The 24,867-nt window shown below is 43.4% G+C and overlaps 1 protein-coding gene and 1 long non-coding RNA gene across 6 annotated transcripts in view; both read left to right on the top strand.

The window, feature by feature from the left end:
* Positions 1 to 24,867, top strand: part of SCHIP1 (schwannomin interacting protein 1) — a 122,215-nt gene that overhangs the window by 12,902 nt on the left and 84,446 nt on the right. For 2 of the 5 annotated variants that reach the window (XM_006123447.4, XM_075937800.2), the window contains exon 1: positions 11,552 to 11,859. The exons of 2 other annotated variants lie outside the window; for them this stretch is intronic. In XM_006123447.4, coding sequence (XP_006123509.1) covers positions 11,821 to 11,859 — 39 coding nt within the window. In that variant the 5' untranslated portion in view covers positions 11,552 to 11,820. Of the gene's footprint in view, positions 1 to 11,551; positions 11,860 to 24,867 lie in introns of those variants that run through there. One more of the 5 variants, XM_075937803.2, reaches the window with a different exon arrangement.
* On the top strand, positions 2,046 to 7,490 carry LOC149523856 (uncharacterized). Its single transcript, XR_016350354.1, has 2 exons — positions 2,046 to 6,232; positions 6,465 to 7,490. It is a non-coding gene; the product is annotated as an uncharacterized LOC149523856 (long non-coding RNA).

Raw genomic sequence — 24,867 nt, 5'->3', positions numbered from 1 at the left:
TTAGGCACTGCTGCACATCTAATATCTAGGTTTGTCCTGCACACAGATGTTAAAATGCCTGCAGCCTTTTTGGCCTTGTTTATTACAGAGAGACCACTGGTAGACTTGAACAGGTAGCAGCAGCATTGGGAAATAATAGGACTAATGCAGACACATCCTAAAATTGTGCAGACTGTGTTTTGTGTGCTGATGATTGTGAAGGGGACTGTAAAATGTGGCTCCATTGTTCTCTGAGAGTGATATCGTTTATTTTCAGTCAAATAATTTTTGAAGATAAAATATGCTTTTACACATACTCTTTTGATCTGGGCTAGATTTAAACTAGCAACTCTGGGATTGGATAGCTCTTCTTTCCAGTTACTTGAGTTATGAGGATACAAGTGGTAGGGTCTGAATTTCTGAAATAAAGGAGTATTTCTGGGACTTTTTGGATCCCTTAGAACAATTTAAATTCCTTTAAAATGTTCATAAGCTTTAGATTTATACTGTGCATTGAATAATTTCATCAGCTGCTACTAAGTGTCTTGGAAGTTACACTGTCTCAAGTTTTTCAAAACATTTTGCGAAGTTGTGGATGCATACAAACGTGGTAATAAATGTGATGTTTGTCTCTTTTGGGGCAGCTCTTCTAATTGCAGCATTAATAACATATTGAAGAGAGACTGCCCTTTTGCAAGCCAATTCTAACGTGCATAGATCATGCTTTGGATTTATTGATTGCTCTAGTCACCTCTTTAGGATCTTAGACCTTCCTCTGATAAAGAATAAATTATATCTTTTCAGAATATACTCAATGCTCAGAATATTCCTTCACAGCTATTTTGAACTACTCTCATCATCCAGGTGCTGGAATTCTCCCTCCAATATTTCCTCTTCACACACTATTCAATTACTGAGTCTTAGCTGCATTAGAAAGAATACCAAACTTGTCATGACATGATTTATGGTACTTAGTATCTGTTGCGTTACAACCTTTTTTGTGAATAGGAAGCAGTCCCCTTCCATTTTCAGCCTCTGTTAATGGTTCTTATTAAATTAACATTATTGGGCTGAATACCATTTTTCATCATGTCTCTGTGGATGATAACTATGATCAAGAGTGTGTTTTCTGAAAATGATATAAGTGTGTATTTCATAGTCTCTAAAAAAAAAAAAAAAAAAACCTGAGCAAACTAGTAAATAAATTTAGCAACATGACTTTTAAAAAATTACTCTAGCGCTTGTGATGACTCCAGGATTGATGGCCTTAGAAAATGAAATCTGGTGTGCATGGAACAGGCTTCCTGTGGGCAGTGGTTAACACAAAATTATCCTTTCAGTTCCTGTGACTGTTCCTCAATGCAAATCTGAGGTAGCTTCCTGTAACGGTAGGAGGTACTCCCATGTCCCTTTTCATCCATTCAGCCTTTAAGCTTTGTTTGTGTACACTGTCAAGAAGCATTCTGGATATGGTGCTTTGTTCACTACAAACTAAACTGGAACACACCAGTTAATTCCATGCAGACCATTGAGTAATCTTCAGACAATGACAATTTGGTTACTATTTAATTTAGCAGAATTTAAACATAAAAACATATAATTGTGGCCATACTGGGTCAATGACCAATCCATTTAGTACAGTATCCTATCTTTTGACAGTGACTAATGCCAGATTATTCAAAGGGAATGAACAGAACAGGACAACTATCAAGTGATGCATCCCTTCATTCAGTCCCAGCATCTGGCAATCTGAGATTTATGGATATTCAGAGTTCATGGTCTTATTGTTTTTTGAACCCAGCTATACTTTTGGCTTTCATGACATCCCCTGGTGTTGAGTTTCGTGGGTTGTCTGTGTGTTGGGGTGCGGTCACAGAAGACTCCTAGGGGTGCTTCCCAGAGTGCTGACAAAGCCACTGATACTTGCCTTCTTGCTCTCTGGGACCTCTCATTTCCCTGTCCTGCTGGGCCAGACCAGCTGGTCTCCCCCAGCCAAGGCACAGAGCTGAGATCACCTTCTTCCCTCCCTTCTCCCCTCCCTCCCCCCCTCCCCGCCCGCCCCAAGAAGCAATACAGACACTGAAACTCTTCAGGTCCAAGGAAGATGGAGTTTTGGGACCATCTTCCTGGGATACCACTCCACAAATGGGATCAGACCCCAAATGAATTATTTAGATAAGCCCCTTTAACAATGAAAGGATTATGTACACACTCATTGCTCTCCCCCCCCCTCCCCCGGTAACAATTATTTACATGGGTCTTGATTAGTAAAAAGAGATTTTATTAAGTACAAGCAGTAGGATTTAAGTGGTTGTAAGCAAGAACAGACAGAAAGTAGATTACAAATTTAAAATAACAGAAAACGTGTAGCTAATTCTAACATTAAAACCTCAGTACAAAGTTACTACAGACTCACCCTAAAACTTTTCTTATTCTAGCTAAGCCTTCATACCTCCTTTTCCCTGGGGTCTTTAGTTATTCTCTTGGGTGGGAATTATGTTTCTACATTCCATCCTTACATTTAGGTGGGAATTGTGTTTCTATATTCCATCCTTACATGGAAAATCGCAGCTGGTCAGACCCTACCAGTTGGCGGGGGGGGGGAGGGGGGGAGGGAAGAGGCGTGTCACATGACTTCCTAGGACCAATCACTGCTAAGACTTAAAGGACAAAAGAAGGCTGTCTACAGGTCATCTAGACATTGAGGGTAAAACCCTTGATGGCTTTCATTTGCACATTTAAAACCATAAAGCATTCCATACTCTGTATATATAACTTTACGCGCAAGAATGATACATTCACCAAAATAAGATTATACAGATCCAGTGGATTAAGACATTAAGATAGTCAGGTTACAGAAGGCAGTTTGTCCCAAGCATCTTTGAGTTATGCATATTTGTGTCCTTAAGTCCATTTCATAAAGCATGGGGGGCGGGGGGCACAGTCTGTGTAATATGGGAAGAAGAATTTCCTTAGGTTTGATTTAAACCAGCTGCTTAATTTCATTAGGTGATTTATGTTTCTTGTGTTGTGTGAAGTAGGGATGTTAGATATAATGTAATTGAATAGTCATGTAACCTCATGAAATCTTACCGGTTACATGATTATTTGATAGTCCCCAGGGGTGGCACCCTCAGGGAGCCCCCTGCCACCAGCTGTCCACCCAGACCAGTTCCCTCCACTGTTGCCTCTGATACAGAGGCAGCAGGGTGGGGTGGCAGTAATCCCTGTCTGCAGGGGTCAGAGCTCCCCATGGACAGAGGCTGGTCCGGCAAGTAGCCCCTGTCTGCAAGGGTCTGAGTTCCATGTGGACAGAGGCTGCTGCGGGGAGGGGGGAGCGGGCCATCGTGGACAGAGGTTGCTTCACAGCAGCCCCCACTCCTGTGCTGCTGTCTCTGATAGAGGCAGCAGTGCAGGGAGGGGGCAGGTGGCACTGGGGAGCTGTCTTTTAAACCAGATCTCCCCCCAGCACTGGCTCCTGCCTGTCCCCCGTCGCTGCCTCTATAGGAGGCAGCAAGGGAGGTGATCAGACTGTCCATAGCACCCGCAGAGAGCCAAAAGCCAGTTCCCTGAATATATCATCTCCAGCCTGCCCCCCGCACCCTCCGGACTGCTGCCTCTCTATCAGAGTGCATGTAGTTGATAAAATTAACCAGTAAGTCAAGGCTTATCAGTTAATCATGTAGTGGACTACATTGTTGACATCCCTAGTGTGAAGGGGTAAAAAAACCACTTCCTTATTCACTTTTTTCCATGTCATTTATTATTTTTTAGATGTCCTCATATCTCTCCTTATTCGTGTTTTTACATGTGGAACAGTCCCTGTCTTTTTTTTAATCTCCTCTCATATGGAAACTGTTCCATACACCTAATTTTTGTTATACTCCTTCGTACTTTTTGTAATTCTAAACTTTTTTGAGAGGGAGCAACCAGAACTGCATGCGTTATTCTAGGTATGGGCATGCCATGGATTTATAACATGGATTTTCTGACTTATTATCCATCTCTTCCCTAATGCTTCTTGACATTGATAGCCTTTTGTACTATCACTGTACATTGAGCAGATCTTCTCAGAGGGCTGTCCACAATGACTCCAAGATCTCTTTTCTGTACAGTAATAGCATTCAGACCCCATCAGTTTCTATGTATATTTGGGGTTGTTTTACTTTGTATTCATAAACATTGCATTTCATCTGCCATTTTGAGGCCCCCAGTCACACAGTTTTGTGAGATTGCCTTGTAAGTAATTTTATCTTATCTGCAAACTCTGCTACCTCACTGTTGCCCTTTTCTACATCATTTATGAATATGTTGAAAAGCACTGTTTGGTACAGATCTTTGGGGGACTTCTGCTATTTAACACTCTACACTGTGAAAACTGACTCTTTATATGTACCGTTGGTCATGTTTTAACTAGTTACTGATCCATGAGAAGCTCTTTCCTCTTATCCCATGACTGCTTACACAACAGTCAGAAGGTAACATTTTCTATATCCTGCCATTAGTCTTCTGAGTCATCCCATTATCCTGCTCTTCTTTGATTTACATAAACTGGCAGAACACTCTTTGTTTTCCCGCTGTAGAGGTTCTTTGAAGCCCCATGGGGAAATTAATGTGCGGGAGGTGGAAGAACAGGATTAGATCTATGCCAATAAAAACATTTGGTTTTTTGTGTGTAGATTAGTTTTGTGGGAATCTTGAGGTTTGTAGAGGGTTTTTTTCTATTTTTGGAAACAGAACTTCAGGAGAATTTATAATACAGGTTTAACATACCGGATTAAATCCTTAAAGCCAAGTATTTAAATGAATTTTTATTGGCCTTGCGGAAGAAGCGGGTTCTAAGGAGAGGCAGATTGGCTCTGTAAGGGGACTTAAGGCATAGTCAGTGCATGGAGGAGCACCTGCACATACACAAAATTAACAGGAGGAAATAAGGAAATAATTAAGCAGGTGCCCTGTAGGGATGTTAAATATATCGGTTCATTGAGTAGTCGATTAACTCCATGAATTCTTACCAGTCAGTCGACTATTCTGTTGTTCCCAGGGAGAGGCTGGCAGGCAGTGTACTCCAGCCCCACTCCCAGAGAGCCCCCTGCCATCCTGCGCTGCTGCCTCTCTATCAGAGGCAAAAAAGATGTATTGGAATTAGAACAGGTTCAGAGAAGGGCAACAAAAATGATTAGGGGTTTGGAATGGGTCCCATTCGAAGATTAAAAAGACTTGGACTTTTCAGCTTAGAAAAGAGGAGACTATGATAGAGGTCTATAAAATCATGACAGGTCTGGAAAAAGTGAATAAGGAAAAGTTATTTACTTGTTCCTATAATATAAGAACTTGGGGTCACCAAAATTAAACTAATAGGCTATGTCTAGACTGCAAGCCTCTTTCGAAAGAGGCTTTTTTGAAAGTATCTTTCGAAAAAGCCTCTTTTGAAAAAGCGCGTCTAGACTACAATACGCGGATCGGAAAATCGATCCGCTTTTTTGAAAAAGAGCGTCCTGACTACTGGATGCTCTTTCGAAATTAAAAGCCACCCAGAACAACTTCTGCCAGGGCATGGGGGCAGCATTTCCTTCCGGGTGCTGCTGCCTGCCCTTTGCAGAGACGCGTGGTTAAAGGGACGCCCCTGAACACCCGTTGCTCTGCTTCTGCAGCTGCCTTTGCTGTCCCTCTAGGAGGTAAGCAAGGCATTGCAGTGCTGGTTTGGAGTGCTCAGCTTCCTGGGACACCCCAGCAGGTTTTTTGTTTGGAGGTTTTTCTGTTTTAGACCCGTTTTTTTGGCATGGAGCCAAAGCTGCCCCTGGGCAGGCGATGGCCCCACGCCATGATACTGCAAGTGTTGCTGCATCTGCATGACACAGTCATGAGGCTACTTCCCCATCTGGACCCAGACCAGAGGTACGAAGGGATCGTCCATCATGCAGCCCCCCTGCCCTTGTCTCCAAACTTCTTTGTGGACAGGCGTTTTTGGAGGCTTGACACCAGCTCTGACTGGTGGGACCGGCTCGTTATGGAGCTCTGGGATGACCAAGACTGGCTACGCAACTTCCGGATGCGAAAGACCACTTTCCAGGAGCTGTGTACCTGGCTCGCCCCTGCTCTGCAACGGCAAGACACCCACCTGCGGCCCGCTATCCCCATGGAAAAGAGGGTCGCCATTGCCCTCTGGAAGCTGGCAACCCCTGACAGCTACCGCTCCGTGGGACACCAATTTGGAGTGGGCAGGTCTACTGTTGGATCCATCCTGATGGAGGTATGTCATTGTCTGGGGACAGTCACAGTTTGGGGTGGGGGGAAGGGAGACTGTCAGGAAGGGCAAAGTGGAGTGTGAGTGTGAGGGAGCTCCTCCACTCACCCTGAATTGTTGGGGGGGGAGTTCTGAGGAAGGGATTCCCAGGGTGTTTGAGATGGGAGGTGGGTGGTGGGTTCTCCTCCTAAGAGATAAGGCACCCCTTCTAACATTTGTTGTCTGTCTCTTTCTGCAGGTGGTGAGGGCCATCAATTCGGAGCTGCTGAACAGGCTCGTCTGTCTAGCAGATCTGGACAGTGTCATGGCCGGCTTTGCTGCCCTTGGCTTCCCAAATTGTGGAGGAGCGCTCGATGGGACACACATTCCAATCCATGCATCGCCCCATCGAGCAGCCCAATTCATTAACAGAAAGGGCTACTTTTCTATGGTCCTCCAGGCCCTGGTCGACCATCTTGGCCAGTTTTCTGACATTTGTGTTGGGTGGTCTGGGCGGGCTCATGATGCCCACATCTTCAGGAACTCGTACCTCTACCGGAGGCTTCAGGCAGGAACATTTTTCCCTCATCACGACTTTGTGGTTGGGGATGTGCACATGCCGGTGTGCATAGTGGCTGATGCCGCCTACCCCCTGATGCCGTGGCAGATGAAGCCCTACATCGGCCACCTGGATGCGAGCAAGGAGTAGTTTAATGTTCACCTTAACCGGGATCACAACCAGGTGGAATGTGCGTTCGGACGTTTAAAAGGGAGATTCCGGTGCTTGCTCACACGGCTAGACATGGGGGAGCGCAACATCCCTGAGGTGGTGGCCGCGTGTTGCGTTCTCCATAACCTGGTGGAGAGGAAAGGGGAGGCCTTCCTACCAGGGTGGGGTACAGGTGCTGATGGTCAGGAGAGGCACTTTGCCCAGCCCCGGACAGCTGCTATCCGCCAGGCTCACCGGTCTGCTGTTTGCATACGGGAGGCCCTATGGGAGCAATTCTCAATTGGAGGCCACTGACTCTACTGAGGGGCTTCTGCCTGGGGACTGGGCCCTGGCCCAATAGAAGCTTTCCTCCACAACCCATCTCCTGACCCTGTTTGGAGAAATAATAAACACCAGGGTTTGTCTCAAAAGAATAAGTTCTGTTTTATTTTTTTAAATATCACTCACTGGAAAATAGTATAACTGTTGCAAACATAAAAAAGCTTTTGTTCATTTTTGATGTAGAAAATATACTTTTATGCCAAGCTATGTACAATAAACATTTTGTTTAACACATTCCTTGTCATTTAACTGGGGTGATGGGGGTGCTTGAAACCTGGAGGGGGGAAGGGGACTTGACACCTGGAGTGGTGAAGGGGATCAGGTTGCACGGTGCTTGCCTGATCTCAGTTTCCTGCTTGGCCCTTGTGTTCGGGGTCCACCATGGCCACGGGATCGGGTGGTGCGCCTGTCGGTTGGCTGGATAACAGCGGTTAGGTGCTCTTGGGACTGGGAGGCCTGGGGGAGAGGAAGGCCAGGGGGAGAGAGGGGCTGGGGAACTGGGGGGGCTGCGGGAGAGGGAGGTCCAAGGGGGGAAAGGGATGCTGTTGTGGAAGGGGGGTTGGTGGGGCAGAGTCATGGGGTGCTGGAGGAGCAGGACCAGGCACAGGAGCAGGCAAGCCGCAGACCTCCCTGAGACTGGCACACAGGGACGTGCGCTGCTGGACCAGCTCTCCATCAGCCGGTCATGCCACCGATCCTCTGCCTCCGCCCTCTCTCACAGGATGGTGTTGAGCTCCTGCACGGCCTCCACATGCTGCGTCAGGATGTCCACATACACACGCCTGTGTCTGCGGCTCCCATGTCCCCGAGATGGAGGTGGGGCTGGGGTGCTGTGGCCCTCTTGCACGGCTGGTCCGGCTGTGGAGGAAAAGAGGAAGACACAATCAATCATAAAAAACTGGACTCTGTAGCACTTAAAATACTAACAGGATGGTTTATTAGGGGATGAGCTTTCGTGGGCCAGACCCACTTCCTCAGATCAGAGTAACACGGCTACATTTCTATCACAATCAGTCATGTGTGCAACAGCTGTCCAAAAGGGCATGTCCTCTCCTTGAGACGGGGAATCAGACATTTCTGAAGGTAACACAGTGTGTGACCTGGGCATCAGCCTGAGCATTACAGGTTTCCCTTGTGCATCAACCACTGTGCTCCCACCTACCCCTCCCCCCCCCCCCGGGGTGTTACACAACCTCACTGCACTCACCTGCTGCTTCATCTCCGGTGTCAGATGACACCTGGGAGGCCTCTGGGGTCTGTGTGACTGGCTCCAGGGTGATGGTCACGGTCTCCTTACTGTCCTCCTCTGGCACCATGTCCCCGTTTCCAGACTGCTCCGGGTCCTGCTCTGGCGTGTCCACCACAGGGTCCGCCAAGCCTCACTGCACGAGACGCCATGGTGTGCATGCTTCACCACCACCCAGGATGTGGTCCAGCTCAGTATAATAGGGGCAGGAGTTGGGGGCTGCCCCAGAACGGGAGCTATCCTCCCTGGCCTTCACATATCCTTGGTGCAGCTCCTTAACTTTGGAGCGCAGCTGGTCCTGAGTGTGGGGGTAGTGTCCTTTCTGGGCCAGGGCCTGTGCCATGCGGCCATAAATGTCCGCATTTCGCCGCGTGCTTTTTAGGGCTTGTAAGGCCTTCTCCTCTCCCCAGAGCTTGAGAAGGGTCTTGAGCTCTGGCCCAGACCATGATGGTGCCCGGTGTTTGGAGCCCCTGGTTGGGTCCCCAGAAGGGTCTCTAGAAGGACCAGGAGGGTCTTGGGGCTGGGACATGCTGCACTTAACCAGCCATGTGCTCTGGCTGCTTTGCTGCCGCAAGTGGCTGTGAGGGTGCCTGTTCCTTTAACAAATGGCTGCAGACAGGAACCAGAGACATGCAAGGCGTGCCCCAGATTGTCCACCAGGGCTTCTTCCTGGAGGCTATTATTTTTGAAAAAATGGCCTCCCCGTGTCCACACTCACTTATTTTCAATAGATCTCCGTCGAAAAAGGCGTTCTTCCTCGTGCAATGAGGTTTACCGCCGTCGAAAGAAAAGCCGCGTTCTTTCATTTTAATTTCGAAAGAACGCGGCTGTAGTCTAGACGCAGGAGAAGTTTTTTCGAAAAAAGGCTACTTTTTTCGAAAAAAAACCCTGAGTCTGGACACAGCCATAGGTAGCAGGTTCAAAACAAACAAAAGGAAGGTTTTCTTCATTCAGCACACAGTCCACCTCTGCAACTCCTTGCCAGACGATTTTGTGAAGACCAGGACTTTAACATGGGTCAAAAAAGAACTAGATAAATTCATGGAAGTTAGGTCCATCAATGGCTATTAGCCAGGGTGGGTAGGAATGGTGTCCATAGCCTCTGTTTGTCTGGAAATAGATGACAGGTAATCATACCGGTTGTGTTCACTCCCTCTGGGGCATGTGGCATTGGCCACTATCAGAAGATAGGATATTGGTCTGGATGGACCTTTGGTCTGATCCAGTATGGTCGTTCTTATGTTCTTACAGAGGCATCAGCATAGGGTGGCAGCAGCTCCTGTCCGGAACAGGGTCTGAGCTCCCAAACCCAGTGCAAGCTGGAACTGAGCAGGTCTGCCTGCCCACCTGGCTCCCAGTACTCTTTAAATGTGGAGTCGCAGCAGAGGTAGGTCCCGGACCGTATGCAAGTTGTGACTGAGCCATGCTGCTGCACAGCCTGCTAAAAAATTTACTGGCAGAGGGAGTAGGGGGGAGAAATGCATGTAGTCTATACTAGTGTTTCTTAAAGTGTGCTCCGAGGGAGTTGGAGGTGTGCTGCAGAGAACAGAGTTCAAAATGGCCATCCTTAAAAGGGATGGCTCTCCCCTACCCCCCCCCCCCCCCGACCCTCATCCCTTCTTCCCCCGCCCCCAACCCATGGTGTTCCAGATTTTTAAAAAAATTGTTTGGTGTTCCTCAGTCTTAAAAAATTTAAGAAACACTGGTCTATACCATTAACCTATAAGCTTTAGCTTATCCATTAATCGACTCTACTATTAAATCTCTAGTGCCTTGGAATGTGTGAAAGGATGAGTGAGGTGTCTTAATACTTCACAGTCAGACTATTGGAAAGTTCTGGTTGCGGCCCTTTCTGTTCAGATAAGAAAGAATGAACTGGAGTTTTATCCATCAGCTTAGTTCAATTACATAATGCACGTGTACTGCTTGGACGAGGGAGAGTTTCCATTTAATTTGTGCAGATTGTCCACATTATGCATGGAGTAAAACTTGATTTGTGTGTAGATTCAGTGGGAGACCTTTGACTCTGTATAAGAATATTGTGTGTGTCTTGTTTTCTGAGAGGTTTTGTTCTACCATTAATGGTTTATTTGCTCATTGCTTTGAAGAAGGAACATTTAATATTTTGAAAGCATGGGAATAACATGATGGACTCTTTCATGCTTATAAGGTGTGGATTTGTCAGTTTTTGCCCAGGAAAACATAACATACAAATTATTTTCCTCTACTCTTACCAACAGAGAAATTCATTTTGAAAATTAGTATCTGGTTTAAAATATATCAGAGGGGTAGGTAGGTAGCCATGTTAGTCTGTATTTGCAAAATATGTGGTTTACAGGATCTTTCAAAAAAGGCTTCTATTTCTGAAAGAACCGTGTCTAGACACTGGTTTTAATTTCAAAATAGCGCTTTTTCGAAAGAGCGCCATGATGCAATTATGCAAATGAAGCACAGGAAATTCAAATCCCAGCTTCACTTGCAATTTCGAAGTGTCTAATTTACATCCTTCTGTTGAAAGAGGGATGTGGTCGAGACACACCCTTAGAGACCAGATTTATTTGTGCATAAACTGTCCATTTCATTGGATACATACACGGATCAGATGGTTTAAAATGCTAAGTTGCAACTTCTTTCTACCGATAGTGCCCCTGCCACTTATGAGCCCAACAGGGTGAATATTAAATGATCTTCTCCCTCTCTCTGATCACTTCTGTTAGGTCTATCATTTAATTTAATTTATTGATTTAATCATGTAACTCTTCAAACATTAATTCGATGAGCAGGAAAAAAATTATTTTGGGTACAGAGTTTCACAAAGCACTGTCAAAATTTGTTTTCTGTCTTAATTGACATGAATATTTTCATTAGATTGAGAAAATGTCTTCAACCAAACAATGGGTTGCTTGCTTTGAATGTCTTTTTAATTTGTTGTAATAACTGGTTTGGTGTGATGTAATGGTTGATACATCATTGATTCATTGGCAGTGTAATGTGGCAAAGTGACAGTGTACTTTGCCCACTTTCCACCCAGCTCAAAGGTTAGCTGAGGCTGGCAAGATATTAATGATTTTACCTAAAGGTGCATTGTCATTTAGCTTAGAAAATACTATGTTATACAATGTACAGTTTCTTGAAGACCATTTAGAATTCCATAGATCCAAAAGATGTTTTTTCTGAAACACTTCAACAAGATCAGTACAGCTATTCAGTTCAGCCCAAAGTTTATTCTGTTGCCACTATAGAAGCTTTCATTAATGAAAATGCATGTGGGATCGTTAACAGCAAAATTTTTCTGTATATGAGTACTCAACACATTTTATGGATACAAATAAGTTGGCTGCATTTCATAATCGTTGGGTAAGTGAAATTCATACAGTCTATAGAAATAGTAACAATGAATTGATAGAGTTTGTGCAGACTTTTTGAGTTTAGCTAATAATATCTTTTTAATTGTGGTAGGAAAACTGCTATTTTTATAGCTGAAATTATTAGAAGGACAGTAATTGAGTTAAAGTATTCTTGTATACTAAAAAAGAAAATAGTAAAATGTTTTGTTCTAAAAACAAATCTAACAGTTCATTTCCCCAAAGCAAACTCTATTTTGTGTCAGGAAAAAGCCTATTTCAAAATATATTTTCTTTTCTGTAATTTTTGGAACCAAGACAATTTGTAGTCTAGTATCTTGGTGGGGGAGGGGAAGAGGAGGAGGAATACTTCAATGTTTCTTTCAAATTTCCACTTAAATGCAAGTAAGTATCTTTTGTTGTAGTAGGAAGCAGAAATACACACTTCAGATGATTTATGCATCAGGTTCTTGAAGGTCAGCTGCAATAAATAAGTTAGGGATTTTAATACTCACAATAGTCATGCTTCATATAACCATTATTTTTAGTGTCAAAAGAAATTGAGGAATGCACTTTCAAAATTTCAGTCTTGAACCGTACCAGATAAAATCACCTCACCAGACAAATGAACAAACTGCCGATGATAAAGATTGGTAACAATAAATATAAGACTCTCAATACACAAAATCCCCTGTATATCTAAAAAGGAATTTGGCTCAAGTGTAGTTAGAAAGAAGATTCGAAAAAAGGGGCAAAACATAAATTCATAATCTTTCCAACTGTTCTCTACCCCTTCCTGCCCCCCCCCCCCCCACACACACACACATACACACCCCTTAGACAGAAGGATGGTACAGATTCGATCTGGCATATTTATCTGGAAGGAAAGCAAGTGGAAAAGGCCCTGCTCTCTTGTATCATAGCACAGTCATTGACTCCAAAACAAGTCAGTCTCCACTGCCACAACAACAGAATGTAGGGCAGGTAGACAGTTTCTTCAATTCCTTTTAAAATGGTATTAGTGAGACTCTGAAAAGGTTAACAAATATAGTAGTATAAATTAGAATGACAGCAGCAAAGCAAAAATAATTATTTTATTTGTTGTTGCTACAAAACTGATTTAAATTCAGAAACCTGATGCTTCTGATGATCTAGTTCTGCTAGTTGGATAAAATAAAGAGCAACTTTGTATAATGATTATTTTCATTGTTTGGTTAGAAACAAGGTCAAAAATCAAATGTATGTATTAGTTTTTAAAGCTGGATAGATGGTTTTTATTATTTACTCTTTCTTCTAATTACCCTTCCAAAATGACACTGTTTTTGTTGAGAGTTTTTGTGTTTGGGACATTAAAGGAACAAAAATATTTATTCATCACATGAAGGTCCACAGAGCTGTTACATTGGGTATTTCTGCCTACTTGGAGTCTGGATGTGCTGGGAATGCCTTGCCACCTAAAGTTCCTGACAGTTTTCTTCATCTTTATAGCATGGGAAGACTCAGCCAGGGCTTTCTGCTGGAGAGCTTTTCTGAGGGGAGTCCCAGTCACATCCCAGTACTGGATGGCTACGTCTAGACTGGCATGATTTTCTGGAAATGCTTTTAACGGAAAAGTTTTCCGTTAAAAGCATTTTCGGAACAGAGTGTCTAGATTGGCACAGACGCTTTTCTGCAAAAAGTGCCATTTTTGCGATCGGGGCTTTTTTGAGGAAAACAAATCTGAGCTGTCTACACTGGTCCTCTTATCACAGGAGTCTAGGAGTGCTCTTTCATCTTTCAGATATCTTTAGAAGCACTGCCAGTGTATTGGGCAAGTTCGATGAAGCCCTGTGTTGAAAGAAGTTAAAAGGTCATGTCATGTGGCCATCAATTCATCACATTGGTCTTCAGCCTATTTAATTTTTCTGCAGAAACCATCTTTCTGATGTGGTAATTTAATTGGGGAAACAAAGGATATATAACCCACCTTGTTTTGAATATCCATATTTAAAGGATTATCCCACTTCTCACCCTTGGAAGCACACTTCTGTGAAAATCTCAATGTAACAAACCTGTGGACCTCACTATAGTGAGATGTAGAAATATACATTGGGAATATGCATTATTCTCAGGGAATTCTGTCCCAAAACATTACAAATTCTGCATAAAAATATTAAAAATTCTGTTTATAATACAGGCAGTCCCCGGGTTACGTACAAGATAGGGACTGTAGGTTTGTTCTTAAGTTGAATCTGTATGTAAGTCGGAACTGGCGTCCAGATTCAGCTGCTGCTGAAACTGATCAGTTTCAACAGCGGCTGATTCTGGACGCCAGTTCTGACTTACATACAGATTCAACTTAAGAACCCCAGGCATCCCCAAGTCAGCTGCTGCTGAAACTGATCACCGGCTGATTCCAGGAAGCCCGGGGCAGGGGCTTCCTGTAGTCAGCCACTGGTCAGTTTCAGCAGCGGCTGACTTGGGGACGCCTGGGGCAGAGCAGCTGGGGTGCTGCTGGGTTGGTCCAGTAGCGCCGCCGCTCCTCGGCACTACTGGACCAACCCAGCAGCACCCAAGCTGCTCTGCCCCAGGCGTCCTGATTCAGCCGCTGCTGAATCTGACCAGCAGTGGCTGAATCAGGACGCCTGGGGCAGAACAGCTGGGATGCTGCCCGGTTGGTCCAGTAGCGCCCAGAGCGGCGCTACGGGACCAACTGGCAGCGCCCCAGCTGCTGTACCACAGGTGTCTGGAGCAAAGCCACGGAGCACGGGGGCAGCGGTACAGCCCAGACGCGCCGTGGCTGTCCGCTGCCCGCGTGCTCCGCAGCTTTGCTCTGCTTTGCCCCCCCCCCCCCGTCCTCCTGGTCTGCAGACCAGGGGGATGGGGGGGGGGGCAAAGCAGAGCCAAGCCGCGGAGCGCCCGGCCAGCTGACAGCCCAGACGCATCTGGGCTGTCAGCTGATCGCGCACTCCGCGGCTTGGCTCTGCTTTGCCCCCCCCCCCATTCCCCTGGTCTGCAGACCAGGGGCAGCGGGGGGGGGGGGGCAAAGCAGAGCCAAGCAGAGCCAAGCCGCGGAGCGCGCCATCAGCTGACAGCCCAGAAGCTCTGGGCTGTCAGCTGGCCAGGCACTCCGCGGCTTGGCTCTGCTTTGCCCCCCCGCCCCCCCCCCCCGCTGGTCTGCAGACCAGGGGGACGGGGGGGGGGGGGGGCAAAGCAGAGCCAAGCCTCGGAGCACGTGGGCAGCGGACAGCCCTGTCCGCTGCCCACGTGTTCCGCTGCTTTGTTTCCTCTCCCTGGTCTGCTGGAGACCAGGGAGAGGAACCCCGTTCGTAACTGCTGATTAACTGGAATTTCACATCCCTAATTTGGGGAAATACTGTTGGGGATGGGAAGATTCCAGGCTCAAGAGTTTTGAGAGCTATTGCAAAAGGGGCCTAAATCTGGAATGAACACATCATTGTTGATTGGCCCATAATGTTATAAATCCACTAAAAAAGCTTTTACTAGCAAATGCAGCACAATACTTTTCTGTGGGTTATTTCATATATTACTCCAATAATTCTGCAAACAATATTTTAAAATCCTGCATATATAATCATGCCAGCTTCAGTTGTTTGATAAATTCAAAATTTCCCTTCAGCAAGTATGCCTGTAACAAGGAAGACCAAAAAATAAAATTCATGAAATTTGTATTTCACAAATAGATTGCTTACTAGGCATAGTTAACACAAAACTATGTGTAATTCATTTAAACTACAATACAGAAATGTATTTCTTCCATCCCTCAGAAGCAGTGCAAAGTGATAGAAATGTAGCCGTGTTAGTCTGGTGTAGCTGAAACAAAATAGAGGACTATGTAGCACTTTAAAGACTAACAAGATGGTTTATTAGATGATGAGCTTTCGTGGGCGAGACCCACTTCCTCAGATCAAATAGTGGAAGAAAATAGTCACAACCATATATACCAAAGGATACAATTAAAAAAATGAAGACATATGAAAAGGACAAATCACATTTCAGAACAGAAGGGGAATGCGGGGGGGGGGGAAGGTAAATGTCTGTGAGCTAAAGGTATTAGAGGTGATAATTGGGGAAGGTATCTTTGTAATGGGTAAGATAGCTAGAGTCTTTGTTGAGACCCCCGCATAGAGTGTAGGTAGGTCCCCCCAATCAACACAAAAGGAAAAATAATTCTATATGGACTCCCCCTGACGGTCGGAATTACAGTCTGGATTTCTATATACAAAGCTTCCGCAACAATGCACAGACTGACATTATTTGCAAACGACAACAAGCGACACACAATCTCAGCTGCGCTGAACACCATGCCATCCAGAGTCTCAAAAACAACCTGGACATTATAATCAAACCAGCTGACAAAGGTGGTGCCGTGGTCATTATGAATAAGGCCGACTATAACCAGGAGGCAACCAGACAACTCTCCAACATCACATTTTACAAACCTCTCTCCTCTGATCCCACCTCGGAATACCAAAAGAAACTACACTGTCTCCTTAAAAGCCTCCCTACAGCTACTCGGAAACGAATCCGCTCAGAAACACCTTCTGACCCCCGACCCGGATTGTTCTATCTGCTTCCCAAGATCCATAAACCTGGACACCCCGGACGTCCCATCATCTCTGGTATTGGCACGCTCACTACTGGTCTATCCAGCTATGTAGACTCTCTCCTCAAACCCTACGCAACCAACACCCCCAGCTATCTCCGAGACACTACTGACTTCCTAAGGAAACTACAAAACATCGATAACCTCCCCAATAACACCATCTTTGCCACCATAGATGTAGAAGCTCTTTACACTAACATCCCACATGAAGACGGATTACAAGCAATTAGAAACACTATCCCAGAGGACACCACTTCCAACCTGATAGCAGACCTATGTAACTTTGTTCTCACCCACAATTATTTCCAGTTTGAGAACAACTTATACCTCCAGATCAGCAGCACAGCCATGGGTACACGCATGGCCCCACAGTATGCTAATATCTTTATGGCAGACCAAGAACAAAGTTTCCTCAACTCCCGTCCCCTTTTGCCCCTTCTCTACGTACGCTACATCGATGACATCTTTATGATCTGGACGCATGGCCAAGAAACACTGGAGACATTCCACAGAGATTTCAACAACCTACACCCCACCATCAACCTCACCCTGGACCATGCTACACGAGAGATCCATTTCCTGGACACCACAAATCAACAATGGAAAATTAGACACCGCCCTCTACAGAAAACCCACTGACTCATACAGTTACCTACATGCTTCCAGCTCCCATCCAGAACACACCATACGATCCATCATCTATAGCCAAGCCCTTCAATACAACCGCATCTGCTCTAATCCCACTGACAGAGACCAGAAACTTCAGGATCTCTACCAAGCATTTATAAACCTCAACTACCCACCCGAAGAAATAAAAAAGCAAATTGAAAGAGCCAGACGAATACCTAGAAACCATCTACTTCAAGATAGACCCAAGAAAGCCAACAATAGAACACCACTTGTCATCACCTACAGCCCCCAATTTAAACCTGTCCAACACATTATCAATAAACTACTGCCTATACTGGAACAGGATACTAAACTCCAAGAGGCTCTGGGAGACAGACCCATAGTCTCCCATAGACAGCCACCTAACCTCAAGATGATTCTCACCAACAACCACAGGACATACCACACTAATACCAACCCTGGTACCTTCCCTTGCAACAAACCCCGTTGCCAGCTTTGTCCACATATTCACTCTGCTGATACCATTATTGGACCTAACCAAGTGAGTTATAAGATCAAGAACACATATTCCTGCGCATCCAGAAGTATAATTTATGCTATCATGTGCCGAAAGTGTCCGTCTGCTTTGTACATTGGACAAACGTCTCAGACACTTCGCCAAAGGATCAATGCCCACAAAACAGATATTAGACAGGATCACAAAGAAAAAACAGTTTCTTGCCATTTCGACCAGAAAGGACACTGTCTCAATGACTTAATTACCTGTATCTTGCTTCAGAAGCCTTTTAAATCTGCACTTGAAAGGGAATCCTCTGAACTATCATTCAAGCTAAAATTCGACACTCTATTCGGGGGTCTCAACAAAGACTCTAGCTATCTTACCCTTTACAAAGATAGCTTCCCCAATTATCACCTCTAATACCAGTAGCTCACAGACATTTACCTCCTCCTCGTCCCCCCTGCATCGCCCTTCTGTTCTGAAATTTGATTTGTCTTTTTCATATGTATTCATTTTTTGAATTGTATCCTTTGGTATATATGGTTGTGACTATTTTCTTCCACTATTTGATCTGAGGAAGTGGGTCTCTCCCACGAAAGCTCATCATCTAATAAACCATCTTGTTAGTCTTTAAAGTGCTACATTGTCCTGCATTTTGTTTAAGCAGTGCAAAGGTTTGAGAGAGTCAGGGATAGCAGAGGGGCTGAAGAAGAGGTAAGGAGTTCGGAGTGAACTTAGAGAGTTGTTGAGTGTGGGTAGAAAAAGACTGAACCCGTTTTTTGGGGAGGAGGATGATTAGGGAGTTTTGGGGAGCATTCCCCAGGCAGATTGTGCCTGACCCAAACATCTCCCATTCAGTCAGGCTTCTCCCCTGTCTACTTGAGTGTCCCTGCACTCCCCTACTCTTATGTGGCAGTGCACACCCCTCTTCAGTTCAGTCCCTGGCTCAGTGCTGTCATCCCCCTAGCTCGTAAGCTTACGCCCCAGTTTATATCTCTCACTAGTCCTTCTGAGCTTCAGTCTAGCAGCCTGTGTGCCCCACTTTAGTGGCTACTCACTTGGCGTCACTGTGAGCAATGCAGCCTCTCTAGCTAGTTATCCTCTCTTCTAGTGCCACAGCAGACCCTGGTGGAAGGGGCAAAATATGTAACTTCAGTGCATCTTCTGCAGAATCTGTATTCTGCAGAGAAAAAATCTGCAGGGCACGTGAATTCTATGTGTGCGTATTGGTGCAGAATTTCCTCCAAGAGTAGGGTGAAGGGTGGGCCATAATGGCATCAGTCGGCATTTCTTCTGAGATGGGATATGTGCTAACCCGTGAGCTATAGTCTGCTCATTGACTTATTTACATTAGAGACTTTTGTTTTCATTTTTCTCCTGAGCCCAGTGGACACTAATGATCATCATTGCTATCTATAGTGCAGCTTTATGATTTCTGGAAAATGGGTGCACAATTTTCTAGTGTAAACTTTGTAGTTGTGTGAAACCCCATACAGGCTGACTAGTCTATCAGATAATTTTATAAAAAATTCCCATAATTGCTAACATGAATGACATAAACACTGATGCAACACTGCTATTCACAACAAAAGAGCAGTTTTTTAATACATTTTTTTTGATAGAACAAAAGAGGCAATCAAAATTTGTTTTTTCTGGGCCGTACAGGCAGTCCCCGGGTTACATGGATCCGACTTACATCGGATCCCTACTTACAAACGGGGTGAGGCAACCCCACACTAGCTGCGCCGCCCCCACCAGCAGACCGCCGAGACCCGCCGCGGTCCTGCCGCTCGCAGCCTCCGCAGCGAGAAAAGCTGCTCCGCGTCTCCCTGGTCTGCATGACTGAGGGAAGTGAGGTGTGGGAGAATAAAATTGAGCTCTGGAGAAATGTTTGGCTAGAGTTTCCCCTACAATATGTACCAGTTCTGACTTACATACAAATTCAACTTAAGAACAAACCTACAGTCCCTATCTTGTACGTAACCCGGGGACTGCCTGTATTGTTCTCTTCCTAACTCATTGTCTGTTATGTATGTTTGAAAGAGAAAGTACTTGTATATAAAATATAACAACTTTTCCCCCCTTGAATTTAACAAAATAATGCACTTCCTATGTGGTACATTTCAGCCCTTGTTAAAATGATAAAAGTAAGCAGTGAGACCAAATACCACATCATTAGAGGAATAGTTTGTTACAATGGAATCGTTTTGTCAACAGAAACTGCAGAAACCACTAGTTATGTCAGGATCTCCATCAGCAGTATTGATTCCTACTGTTCCCAATCATCTTAAATCCAGCTTCTCAGTTAAATCCTAGAATGAAGAAAAACGGAAGTATTTACTTCTTACCTGAAGTATCAGAATGTCCTTGTTTGGGAAAAGCACTTGAAATTCTATTTTTTCCTGCAAAACCAAGGAAAGTATAGAACGCAAAAATCAACTATACTTTCACATTCAGTGCAGGCTACCTAGCAGAGACTCAAATTTGAGCCAAACCATTTTGCTTTATGATAATTAAGGCCTTAAGAATTAATAAGGTTTCTAAAGTACAAAATATCAGCTTGAGTTTTCAAACCCTTTGTATGAGTAATCCTATTGAAATAAATGGGACTACTCAGACAAGATGGTTTAATTGAGACACTCAATAAGTGTTAGTGTCTTATGCATACTGTATCCATAAAAGTTCCAGTATTTTGAAAAGGTGTCTTGAGTAATTCCTATTTTATGGGTTTTAAAAATTTGATTATTTAAAATAAAAGCCAGTTATGCACCACAGAAATGTAATTAATGTTTTTTTATATTAAAGTCATGTTATCGTGGCATGGAATTTTTCATTCTCTTCCATATCGCTGTGCAGTGATTAAATATTGATCAAGGAAAATGAAATGGTGATAATTGGCAGTCCAGTCGGTGGTAAACGCTGATGTGTGTTAAGATGGATGTAAATAAATCTCTGCAGAGCTATAATCTTTTTGATTGTGGAAGAAAAATGTGTTAGATGTAGAATTTCCAAGAGCAGTAGTAAAATGAAGTCAAACCAAACACACATACAACCATTAAAAATAACCTGTTTTGATTTGACTGCCAAGTAAAGGATTTAAATAACAAAACAAGGATTTTCCTATTGATTAACAAGTATGGCCTCTGAAGACTGTTAGCTCTTGTCTTGCAAAATCATCCAAAGCACAGGATTTGGTGATGGGGATTTCAGCTATCCAGACATATGTTGGGAAACTAACACAGCAGGGCACAGATTATCCAACAAGTTTTTGGACTGCATTGGAGACCATTTTTATTTCAGAAGATTGAGAGAGCTACTGGAGAGAAGCTGTTCTAGATTTGATTTTAACAAAAGAGGGAGGAGCTGGTTGAAAATTTGAAAGTGGAAGGCAGCTTAAGTGAGAGTGATCATGAAATCATAGAGTTCACGATTCTAAGGAAAATCAAGACAATGGATTTTGGGAAGGCAGGCTTTAGTAAACTCAGAGAGCTGGTAGATAAGATCCCATGGGAAGCAAGACTAAGAGGAAAAACAACTGAAGAGAGTTGGCAGTTTTTCAAAGGGACATTATAAAAGGCCCAAAGCAAACTATTCCAGTGCGTAGGAAAGATGGAAAGTATGGCAAGAGACTACCTTGGCTTAACCAGGAGATGTTACATGATCTAAAAATCAACAAGGAATTGTATAAAACGCGGAAACTAGGTTAAATTATAAAGGATGAATATAAGCAAATAACACAAGTATGTAGGGGCAAGATTAGAAAGGTTGAAGGCACAAAATGAGTTCAATCTAGCTAGAGACCTAAAAGGTAACAAGAAAACATTCTAAAAATATATTAGAAGCAAGAAGAAGACCAAGAGCAGGGTAGGCCCATCCCTCAGTGACGAGGGAGAAACAATAACAGGAAACTTGGAAATGGCAAAGGTGCTCAATGACTTTTATTTTTATTTCCACCAAGAAGATTGATGGTGAATGGATGCTTAACAAAGTGAATGTTAGTGGAAATGGGGTAGGTTTAGAAGTTAAAATTTTTAAAAAAAGAACAAGTTATAAATTACTTAGTAAAATTAGATGTCTTCAGGTCACCAGGGTCTGATTAAATATGTCCTAAAATACTCAAGTAGCTGATAGAGGTGGTATCTGAGCCTTTAGGTAGCATCTTTGAAAAGTCATGGAAGTCAGGAGAGATTCCAGAAGACTGGATAAGGGCAAATATAGTGCCCATCTATTAAAAAGGGAAATAAGAGCAACCCAGGAAACTACAGTCAGATAGATTAATTTCTGTGCCAGGAAAGATAAAAGCAAATAATTAAGGAATTCATCTGAAAACATCTGGAAGATAATAAAGTGATAAGTAACAGCCAACATGGATTTGTAAAGAACAAATCCTGTCAGACCAACCTGATAGCTTTGATAGGATAACAAGTCTTATGGATAAGGGGAAAGTGGTGGATGTGGAAGAACTTCTTGTCAGGTTGGTTAAACACTGGAATAAATTGCCTTGGGAGGTTATGGAATATCCATCACTGGAGATATTTAAGAGCAGGCTAAATGGACATCTATCAGGGATGATCTGATGGTGCTTAGTTCTTGAGGTCCCTTCCAACTCTAGTATTCTATGAAAAATTAGAATGAGAGATTTAAAAAAAAACTTCAGTTCATAATTCATATTAAATGGAAGTTGTTTGTGGGGCAATATTTGAAATGCCTTCAATTTCAGTTTTAATTATAAACACCTCAAAGGGTCTTGTTTATAAACATGTTGAGTGAGTATTTCAAACTCTGTTTATGATGAACAATTTTTTGTAAGAAATATGTTTTTGCTGACAGTCTGATTATGTTTTATTGGAGTGTTGAGGGGAAGAAGTAATATTTTATGCCATTATGAAATCTCAGTTCAGTATATGAAAATAATTGCTTTGTAAATATAGTTGAAAGAGAATCTGACTCGTGTAGTTCCTGCTTATTTCTTAGTGTAGCTGTTTTCTTTTAGAAAATAAATGATTATTTCAAGTGATCAGATTGCAGGAGTATCTTTGGCTTCCTGACACTTGTCCCCATAGACTGAGTTACTATGGATACATGAACACTCTGTGATTAGGTCATTCTAGACAAATGTAGCAGCAGCAGTGTCAACATCAGCTATGTGATACGGTAGTAACTTTCTGATCATGGCTAAAATATTCTGATAGTGGCATTAAAATATTTTCATTGTTGATCTTCATAAAATTTAGTGTTTGGGCTTGATACACATAGTTCACAGCAATTGGGGGTGAAAAATCTATCCTGTTTGTACCCTTTTGCCCTGCAATAATATTTAAGTGCTCTTTTGATCTACTCCCACATAAATATATGATATTGTGATAAATAGATAAATATTTTTTCTATAAGTATTGGCAATGAACCTTAGGTATGAAAATACTAGAGTATTTCTACTGTTCATAAAGCTTCATACTTTTCTGATGGTATGTCATTTTATGCACAGGATCTTTTTTTTTTTTTTTTTTTAAACTATCCCCAAATTATAGATGTATTTGAGTATGACAGATGGTACATATGGGTCTTGGAGTTAGTAAATCTTGTCAACACCAAGATTCTTGTTGAATGACCTGCAGTGTTCCCTTGAATGAAAAAATTACAGAAATGTAACAAAGTATTTAGTTTATATTAGTATTAGTTTATATACTTATTTATATAAACTAGAGACTCCATGTAAGGTTCTAGGAATCAATGTTTGTGGATGGAAAGTGCAGAGATGAGATTGAAATTTCTTTTAATTAGGAATGTTAGGGTTTATCTAAATAACCAGCTAACCGATATGCTTATTGGTTAACGTTACTGGTTAAATGCTGCTGCTGCTGCCACCCTCCGCTGCAGCTCTGCATTTGCACTTGGAGCCAGCAGGTTCAGTCCCAGCATGTGCCTGGTCCCAGCAACTGTCCCCACTGCAGCTCTGAATTTAAATTTGGAGCTGATAGAAAGACTCAATCATGGATGCACCAAGTTTCAGCAGCTAGTCCCGCTCCCAAGCTGCACTCCCAAGGTACATCTAAACTACATGGCTCCATCAACGGAGCAATGTAGATTTGTTTGTTCGGCAAAGGGAAATGAAGCCGTGATTTAAATAATCGCGGCTTCATTTAAATTTAAATGGCTGCCCCGCTCTGCCGATCAGCTGTTTGTTGGCAGATCGGGGCAGTCTGGACGCTCTCCTGCTGACATGAAAGCCCTTTATCGACCTCCCTGGTAAACCTCATCCTACAAGGCATAACGGGGAGGTCGATAAAGGGCTTTCAGGTCGGCGCGGGAGTGTCCAGACTAGCACGCTGAGCCAGCAAACAGCTGATCAGCTGTTTGTCGGCTCAGCGCAGCAACCATTTAAATTTAAATGAAGCCGCGATTATTTAAATCGCGGCTTCATTTCCTTTTGCCGATCAGCCTAATCTACATGGCTCCATTGATGGAGCTATGTAGTTTAGACACACTCCCAGTGAGTGCCGGGACTGAGTCTACCTGCTGGCTCCAAATGTAAATCCAGAGTTGTAGTAGGAACAGCCTGGGAGCACGGCTAACTGCCGGGACCCAGTGTGTGCCAGGACTGAGCTTGCTTGCCAGCTCCAAATTTAAATGCAGAGCTACAGGGGGAACTGCTGCCAGGACCCGGCGCATGCTGGTACTGAGCCTGCTGACTCCTACTCCAGAGCATACAGGCTGTAGGAAATTCCCCATGCAAAAAACTAATAGTGCACCATGTAACTGACAGGATATTCCACAGTTGCAGTTACTGTTTTAAACTATTTTTAACATGCCTACTTTTAACTAGTAATTTGCAATAGTGAATTAAGAAAAAAACCTTAATTCTTCTTGTGTATAACAACTTGCTTCAGTGGTAGTGCATACGGTCCACAGAGAACAGATATGCTTTTAGTAAGTTGTTAAAAATTTATCTTATTTTTCTTATTTAATACTATATAGAATTTATTAAGATGGGATTTGGAGAGTATCAGTTTTATGTTTTTGTTTCTTACACAGCCATCGCTATGGTGCATGTAGTTATTCCGTATAGTTTCCTTGCCTGTAGTAATTTTACATCAGACTGTTCCTATCAATTACAAAAATTGTACCCACTTCATTTAATTCATTATACTATGTGACCTTAATATTCTAGTGTAGATTGTTATACATGACAGTTTCCGTTTTCTCTTATTTTTCACATTCAATGTTGGAAATAAAGTTTGATTAAAAGTAACTTGGAAATAAGGAAAAACAATTTTGTCTCCTCTCCC

The sequence above is a fragment of the Pelodiscus sinensis genome, chromosome 10 (genome assembly GCF_052426305.1).
Source record: "Pelodiscus sinensis isolate ZL-2025 chromosome 10, ASM5242630v1, whole genome shotgun sequence".
Lineage (NCBI taxonomy): Eukaryota > Metazoa > Chordata > Testudines > Trionychidae > Pelodiscus > Pelodiscus sinensis.
The sequence above is the reverse complement of the archived record's forward strand: the minus strand, read 5'-3'. Positions and strand labels throughout refer to the sequence as shown.